The sequence below is a fragment of the Triticum dicoccoides genome, chromosome 3B (genome assembly GCF_002162155.2).
Source record: "Triticum dicoccoides isolate Atlit2015 ecotype Zavitan chromosome 3B, WEW_v2.0, whole genome shotgun sequence".
Classification (NCBI taxonomy): domain Eukaryota; kingdom Viridiplantae; phylum Streptophyta; class Magnoliopsida; order Poales; family Poaceae; genus Triticum; species Triticum dicoccoides.
This window is the reverse complement of record NC_041385.1, coordinates 463,342,025-463,350,927: the sequence shown is the minus strand read 5'-3', so window position 1 is coordinate 463,350,927 and position 8,903 is coordinate 463,342,025. Positions and strand designations below refer to the sequence as shown.

At 47.1% G+C, this 8,903-nt stretch overlaps 1 protein-coding gene across 2 annotated transcripts in view; it reads left to right on the top strand.

Moving 5' to 3' along the window:
• The first annotated feature begins 3,479 nt into the window (after positions 1–3,479).
• LOC119276528 (type IV inositol polyphosphate 5-phosphatase 3-like) overlaps positions 3,480–8,903 on the top strand; it is a 21,969-nt gene continuing 16,545 nt past the window's right edge. Inside the window, exons 1-7 of one of the 2 annotated variants that reach the window (XM_037557599.1) lie at positions 3,480–3,907; positions 4,036–4,150; positions 4,949–5,020; positions 5,494–5,584; positions 5,696–5,899; positions 6,090–6,909; positions 7,288–7,466. In XM_037557599.1, coding sequence (XP_037413496.1) covers positions 3,758–3,907; positions 4,036–4,150; positions 4,949–5,020; positions 5,494–5,584; positions 5,696–5,899; positions 6,090–6,909; positions 7,288–7,466 — 1,631 coding nt within the window. In that variant the 5' untranslated portion in view covers positions 3,480–3,757. The remainder of the gene's footprint in view (positions 3,908–4,035; positions 4,151–4,948; positions 5,021–5,493; positions 5,585–5,695; positions 5,900–6,089; positions 6,910–7,287; positions 7,467–8,903) is intronic. The other variant, XM_037557600.1, reaches the window with a different exon arrangement.

The following is an 8,903-nucleotide window of genomic DNA, read 5'->3' as shown; positions in this document are numbered from 1 at the left end:
GATTACCTATTACATATACCTTGGTAAGTTCGCACTCTCGGTCAATAGCGGAATCAAAGAGAAAGGTGTTGGGCGAGTTCATATACCTGCGTATGCGTCAAAGCGTCCAACTCGTTGGTGTAGGTCTTGTACGAAGTCTTGTTTAGGCCCGTGTAGAGTTTGACAACGTCCCACTCGTAAGCTACGGTGGGGTTTCGAGTCTCGTCGCCTTCTTCGCCATAGTCTTCCCATGGGCGTCTTGGCAACTTCTCCGGACGCCCCACCGGCAGCCGCTCCCACATTCAAATGGAGAAGGCCCAGACAAAGTCACCCATATTGGACTTGTCTCCCGTCCTCTGCGTTGCGTCGTCAAGCTGCAAAACATCAAATGAGGATCAGATATAAGAAAATGTCATGGACACACTTTCGTAGGTAGGTACGCAATTAGACACTCTCTTACCGAACGGTATAGGTAGGCGAGAGATGCCGTCCCCTAACTGTACCCTGCATCCCAGTCCGCTAGGAAAAACAGATACGCCCAGTTGGCAGAGTTCCCGGAGCTGTCTGGAAACACGACCTCCGAGAGAATATACCACAGATAGGCCCTCGCGTATAACTCCACAGTCGCCTCATCTGCGCCTTGGGGGCATGTCCTCCGGTGCTCCGAGAGCCAGGGCAACGGCACACCGGATGTACGGTTACTCTTGGCACCGGGGCAGTCGCCGATGAGGGTGGTGACCCTCTCCTGCCAGTTGGCCCTCTCCACTCGACTGGTGAGTGCATGACCCTCGATCGGCATTGCAGTAATCATCCCCCAGTCCTCTAGGGTCACCGTCATCTCCCCGCATGGCAGATGGAAAGAATGGGTCTCCGGTCTCCAACGGTCAATCAGAGCTGTGAGAGCCGCGTGGACAAGCGTCGGCGGCTGACGCTTGAACTGCAGTACGAAACCCAACAGACGGGCTCTCTTGAAGAATGGCGCGTAGCGCTCGTCGTAGTCCATATGCCCATGAACCCCGTGACCCCTCATGCGCAGTGGCTGGAGCGTCTGTTAAAAAGTGAACGCCAAAAAGTTAGGAAATCATTTTCATCAATCCGAGAACTTTGATCAAAATTTCTTTCATATCACTTACCTCTCCGTTCTCTATGAAACGGGCACGATGACCCTTGTCGACTGCCCAGTCCAGCATACAGTACCGTGGGCCGATGTTGTCCGCAAGAGGTGGCCGCCTTAATAGAGTTTCATAAACAAAAGCACCATAAGCATAAGCATACACAAACAAACAATGAACTCAAATCATATCAAGATCAAATTTTAAGCATATTCCTCCAACAACATCGACTACACATGATGGATCAAATCATATCAACATGCATCATATAAAAAAAACCTCCAACATACATCATAGCTTCATATTTTTAAACAAAATTTTCCAAACAATATCTTCATATCATCATATCAACATGCATCATCAAACTAGGGTTCATCTTCACACTAGAGCATATCATCATATCAACATGCATCATCAAACTAGGGTTCATCCCTTTATCAACAATACATCATAATTTTTTTAACAAAAAAATTATGAACTAGGGTTCATCTTCACACTAACATATGAACTATTGATTAGAGTACATATCCAATACCACTACTTACTAAAGAACTAAGAACTACAACTACAATCAATCTTAGGTGAAAAAAAATCAATCTAAGTTCAAAAACATGAGGGATTTCAAGCAAATAATGCGTCGAATCGGTAGCAAGTTTGCAAAAACTAATTGGAGGGATCGGAGGAGCTTACGGTTCTCTCCTCGGGGCCATCTCGATCCGCCAAAACGGTGAAGAATCGGTGAAGATCCAAGGGGGGGAGTGGAGGAGATGAGAGAGGGAGAGAGGGGCGACTTGGGGGAGAAAGAAAGGAGAAACTGCCGACTTGGGGGAGGGGAGGGGTGGGGAGAAGGGAAGGGGCGCGGTCTCGGGCGAAATAACTGCCCCGCACCCTACCGCCAGGGCCCCTGGCGGTAAGGTTAGACAGCCTACCGCCAGTGCCCATGGCGGTAGGGTGCGATGGAGGGGGGACGGCGCCGTCTCCGCGCGCTGACGTGGATAAGTTTCCTACCGCCATAGGACCTGGCGGTAGGCTATCTAACCCTACCGCCAGATGCCCTGGCGATAGGCAAAAGGATCAAATCTCGAAAAAAATTCAAACCGGGAACAGATCCTGAAATACTTTCTAAAAAGGGTCAAAACACGAAATTCGGCCCCGCCTTGTTGCCTACTGTCGAGGGCAACGATGATTACCGGATGGTGATTTGTGCTCAAGGGACAAGGGACCATGCACAAACACTTTTCACATCATTATTACTACTAGGCAAAGTAATAATAAGCTATCGATCACAAGGTGGGCGTGGTGCGGTATTAAAATTTGCGCAGGCCCCAGCGCCGAGTAGACTTGCCAACCAAACCCGCACGTAAAGTGGCGGATCGGTCGATGGAGCTCTCAAGAAATCTTTTGCTTTGAGCATAGCACGTACTACTGTGTGCTCCTATGTCAAACAAGAAAAGTCAAAAAAGGAGACAAACCTCGCCTGCCGCCACTGAGACACTGGTTTGTGGCGGTATGAGTCTCCGCCTAGCGAGACATACTAGATACATAGGTCGCTGGGTCCAAAAACAGACGTGTCAAAGCAAGCAACAACAGTGAACCAAATCAAATCGATTCTGACCGGCCGGGCGGGCTCGGTGTCGAGCCACAGGAAGAAGAGCCAGCGGACATGCGTGCAAACTGTTTGCACGCAGTGCAGGTTTGGAAAAATGTCGCTCTCGGTTGATGAAACTCTCGACGATGTTCCTCAAGTTGCAGCCCGAGTCGTCGACGATCGTTACACCCCATGCCTCGTACGAACACAGGCCGGCCGGCCGGCCGGAGCATTAGATAGCTAGTCTAGTCGGCGTGCGAAGATTGACGGATTAAATGGCGACTGTGGTGCCTTAATAACTAAGAAGAGCGACGGGACGCGGTGGGAGATAGTACAGGGTTTTCGCGTGGAGAGAAAAAGGTGGTGTGGATGGATGGATGGATTCTGGAGGGAGGAAAGCTACAGTTTGGCGTAGCCAGCAAGCAGGCAGGTTCCTTTGTCTACCCAGGAGTAGTAGTAGGATTCGCTCGCTGAACGGGATAAGGAGGAGGGCCTGGCAACTGCGAGGTGGGTGGACGTAGCTATAGCCGAGCCGAGCGGAGCGTAGATGAGGTCGGCAGAAAGAACGCTAGTACTACTAGGCGATAGGACACCTTTTCCCACTGACCCAGCGGGGCCCGGCCAACAGCGGGGCTACCCCAGCCTAGCACGGACTGAGACCGGACGCCGCCGCGCGTGCGACCTCTCTGACCCTGAGCGAGTGCGAGTCCAACCCCGACCCACCGGGCTGGCTAGATCTCATCTAGTAATACTCCTACTAGAGTGTCTGACAGACTAACTGATGAAGTGGTTCGGTTCCGGTCCTCCAACGCCAGCCAGCTCGAGCCAAGCCAATGCCAAAGCCCGGCGCATAAATCTGACCCGCCATTCGCTCGCTAGCTCGCTAGCTAGCATGTCTGTCCCCTGTTACTCAGGACTTCAGGAGGAAAGGAGAGGGAACGCAGCGCAGCACAAGAGGTTTCCACTGACTAGTACTAGTACGGCCGTGGTTCTAACTAGCTAGCTGTTCCGCTGTTGCGTGGCGTCGCGTTCTTAAGGCTAGGCAACGCCAAGCAAGGAACCGCCGGGGCGCGCGCGAATGGCGGCCAAGCACTCGTACCCGCCCACGCGGGCCACGCGGAGCGCGCCGGCTCCCCGGCCATTGTCGCCCCTCGGGGAGTCGGAGCCGGCGGCGGCCCATCCCGGCGCCGACCCGGAGGCGCGCCGCAAGGCCAAGAAGCAGAACCAGGTGCTCCCTCCTTCGTTCCTTATTTTCTTGGACTGTGGATCATCGGTCGGGCGGTTTGAGGTTATTATTCAATTCGTTTTTTCTGACTGTAACGTACTATTTGATCCGGTTTGGCTTGGATTCCGCAGCTGTGGCCCAAGACGGTGCTGCGCAAGTGGCTCAACATCAGGTCGCCGGACTCCGACTTCAGCGCTGACGAGGGCGACACCGCCGACGAGGCCGACAGCGACTCCGAGTACGAAGGTGCACGATCCCCTCCCCCCCTGCCCCTCCCCCTTCACCTCCTCCACCATGGACTGCCTACCTGCCCCCCCGCCATCAAGTTATCATTCATGTGGCCTGGCCCCATCCTCAAATTAACAAATCGAAATTCGACGTCAAATTCCGTGAATCGGCCAATGCATCCGGGTTGGATTCATTCCAGTCCAGACTCCACACTGTTCGTTCGTTGCTTTCTGCTCTTCATCCTTAATTTTCCTCCCCGGCCCATTTCTTTCTGGCAAAAAGGAGTTGTTTGTGGGGGCAGGTTGATTCTTTTCAACCACCACCTGATCCATTTAGTTCGGCGATACGTCTCTTGTCTTTCAGGCCAAAAAATAAATACTAGTGGGAGAGCGGTAGATTTCAAGGAATTGTCAAATGTCCCTCCTTCTGTTTTGTCCATTCTGGTGTTGGCTTCCTAACTCCTAAGCCAATTCCCGGTCTCGGTATATTACTTCGCTTTCTTAGAATACACTAAAATAAACGCCTCCTCTACTATCTAAGAGTAAAAAACTAAAAAATGAAGTTCAAATGATAAGCTTTTCAGAGAAAGCAAAAGGAATAAGTAAGGAAATCAAGCTCTACTTGTATTGCAAGAGCATAGTCGCAACGCGTGCCAGGTTGCAGAAAGCAAAATACTACTTTTGAAAGAGGATGCATGGAAATTCTGTTGTCCATGCCTCTTTGGTCGCTTTCTTTTCTCGACTTCAGGTTTGCATATTGATATGGTCAACCAAAGTCTAATGGTTTTTCTATATATATATAATTATGTTGGTGCAGAGATGTGTGGATGGGAACGCCAGCGATATGATCAGGACCGGAGAATGCGTGGATTGGGTGCCCAGACTACTGGTAATTCGATGCTTTTCGTAAATTATTATCATGTTGTCTGCCAGCATATGTCATACGTAGTTTTCAAATGAACTATTTGAACTACAGAAGATGATTGTTGCACTGTTGGTTCTACCAAAGAAATATGCACATGAAAATTAGGCTCGAATCAAATAGGTGACCATAATGATTCATAGCTGCAAACTTAATTGCTCTCGAGTCTTCTTCCGTTTGTGACTGTTTCCCCTTGAATCGTCGTCTTAGTATTTCCATAGTGTACATTTTAAATTTGCTTCTGGATGTTTGCTTTGTTACGGACTCGGTGTGAATTGAAGTACTAGTGCTGGCAAACAATGCTGCAGACATATACCCGTATACTCTTTCACCAATTTTTGACTAGACCTATCTCTGGACCTCCTCTGGCACACCGTCTTGTTCTCAAAAAGGCGCGCTTAGCTTTCCTTATGTGGTGACACAACTTATCAATGCTGCAGATAGCCAAATGGAGGGTGTTCCATACGGTCTTCATAGAAGGCGCAAGTCAGAGACTCTTCGTGCTCAGTATATCGATGTCAAGGAACTGAGGCATGGATCTATGCTCCTTAATTTTTCGTATTTTCTAGGCCTCAATGTTTAACTGTTTATTTTTCTTATATGTTATAATATAAGTTAAATAACTGCTCATTTTTCGTTCAGATATCTGTGTTGCCTTGCAGCAAGACTTCAAAGCAGTAACATCTACTATGTTTGTTCTGTTTCTGTCATTTCTTATAGTCTGTTGGGTTTAATATTCAGGGTCTGCGTAGGAACATGGAATGTTGCAGGCAAACTTCCACCTCAAGATTTGGATATTCAAGAATGGTTGGATATGAAGGAGCCGGCTGACATATATGTTCTTGGGTAACTTGTTGAACCTCCCGTTATATTTCTGAAAACTGAACCTCCCATGTTACTGAATAAAAAGAATATCAAACCATGAGCTATCACTTTAACTCCAAATGATATGCGCTCCTATGAGTTTGATCACCTGGTCTTATTTTTTTCAATGTAATAACATTAGCACTTTTATGTGTTTCTTTTTATATTTCAGATTTCAAGAAGTTGTTCCATTAAATGCTGGGAATATATTTGGCGCGGAAGACAACCGTCCTGCTTCCATGTGGGAACATATCATTCGTGAAACACTGAATAAGATTAGTCCAGATAAACCAAAATATAAAAGTCACAGTGATCCTCCATCTCCATCAAGGTTCAAGCCATCTGATGACGCTCTTGCAATGGAAGACGAACTTAATAGCGAGTCTGACAGCGAAAGTGGTGGGGAAGTGCACCCATGGAACGAACAAGATTTAGTTGTTGTTGATGATGATGATAGTCATAGCAACAGACTTGAGCACTCCACTTCTGCTCCTGACGAATCTATTATACAGGCTGATAACTTCAGCAGGTTGCCTTCAATGAAGACTTTCAATAGATCCCATAACATAGTAAGTTTTAAAGATTACACCTCTCTTTTGGAAGAGCCGATCAACCAAAAGATGTTAACCAAAACACTCAGTCACTCAGAAAGGCTTGGAATGATTTGGCCAGAACAACCATTGGATATGTTGGCTCAGTGTCTTCCAGACAGCACACCACCATTTGCTTCCGGGAAGGCACTAAAAACATATTTGTCTTCCAAATCAGTTAATGAAGATTCATGTGCTTTTCCAGAGGATAGTGCACTTCATGGTTTAAACATTGGAAGTGTGGTAGCTAAAGGAAAAAGACCATACTTTGTAAGGATAATAAGCAAGCAGATGGTCGGGGTATTTCTCACAATATGGGTACGAAGGAGCCTGCGAAAGCGCATTCAGAACGTGAAGGTATCAACTGTAGGTGTAGGTGCTATGGGATACATTGGTAATAAGGTAAGTTTCTGTGGATCACATCACTCTCACTTATGTTGCTGCATAAACTGAGTTCCAAAATGCATGTACGTATGACATTCATTTAGAATTCCTTAGACATTAGGACAGTTTTATTCCTTAACTTATTCATATATGTTTTTACCACCTACCCAAATACTGCGAGGAAAGGACTGCATTCTTTTTTACACCGATGAATTTCATCTTGACCAGCTATCATATCATTTGTATTTACCTTCATCAGTATGTCTTGGTATAGGCCGGGGGTGATCCTTTTTTCTATTTTTTTTAAAAAGTATGTCTTGGTATTGATTATGAGGTGCTCCCTGTTAAAAAAAAGAAGTGCTGTGCTAATTTTTCTTACTTCAATATATGCTCCAGGGATCAATAGCAGTAAGTATGTCGATATATCAGACACACTTTTGCTTTCTTTGTTGTCACCTGACCTCTGGAGAAAAGGATGGAGATGAACAAAAAAGGAATGCGGATGTGCAAGAGATCCATCGAAGGACAGTATTTAATTCCAGAGTGAGCACGCCTAAGACAATATATGACCACGAGTAAGTTAAAAATATTTTTTCTTTCAAAAATTATATGCTACCCTCCAACTTCTTGAAGTTCCCCATGTGACCTAGACTGGTTGTCATCATGGTGAGCTCTTGGATGATTTATTACATGCAGATCACGACGTTCTTTTATATATGCTAGATAGACGTACACTGTGTGGATATAGGTTTGGCAAAAAAAACTAAATATAGACTCCAGTTTATACAAGGGATTGGTAATTTGATTGCTGAAGCACGCTCATAACTAATTTGAGTGCACCAAATTAGTTGGTTGGAGGAGTGGATGTACATTCCCACAACATCAGTTCAAGTCCTCACATATGCGAATTTGGGCTCCTATTTATGCTTAAGGGTCTCCCTTACAGTTCTCCTTCCAAAAACATTTGGGCGTGCCAAGCGAAAGTCCCCATCTGAGCTCGAGTCCGTATGAGCTCGCCATGAACAGTAAAATTGTAACGCCCTCGATGCGGCTATAGCTCCCACGTGTCGAGGCACGACTTAGAGGCATAACCGCATTGAAAGCAATGTCGCAAGTCGGGCAATCATTACAACATCCCATGTAATATATAATAAAAGGGGGAGATAACATAGTTGGCTTACACTCGCCACGTCACATCAGAGTACATAAATAACATCCATCAAACAAACACTCATGGCCCGACTACGGCGCCAAAATAGAAAAGACCCCCCAACATGCGACAAGGTCCTGAATCGATAACCCCAACTAGGCACCACTACTGATCATCTGGAAAGGACACGTAGTATCGCTGAGAGTCCTCGTCGAACTCCCACCTGAGCTCGCAATCGTCAACTGGAGCAGAATCACCTGGACCTGCATCTGAAGTTGTAGTATCTGTGAGCCACAGGGACTCAGCAATCTCACACCCACGCGATCAAGACTATTTAAGCTCATAGGAATGGATAAGGAAAATATATGTGGAGCTGCAGCAAGCGACTAGCATATGTGGTGGCTAACTTATACGCAAAAGAGAGCGAGGAGAGAAGGCGAAGCACGAGCGAGAATCTAAAGGAACATCCTGCGCAAGCATAACTCCAACACCGTGTCCACTTCCCGGACTCCGCCGAGAAGGGGCCATCACGGTAACACTCACGGTTGATTCATTTTCATTAAGTTTAGTTCAAGTCATCTACAACCGGACATTAACAAATTCCCATCTGCCCATAACCGCGGGCACGGCTTTCGAAAGATCAATCCCTGCAGGGGGGTCCCAACTTAGCCCATAACAAGCTCTCACGGTCAACGAAGGAATAGACCTCCACCCAAGACACACCGATCAGACTCGGTATCTCGGTACAACAAGATGATTCGACAGGTTAAAACAAGTCCAGCAACACCGCCCGAATGTGCCGACAAATCCCGATAGGAGCTGCACATATCTCTTTCTCAGGGCACACTCAGATGAGCAATCC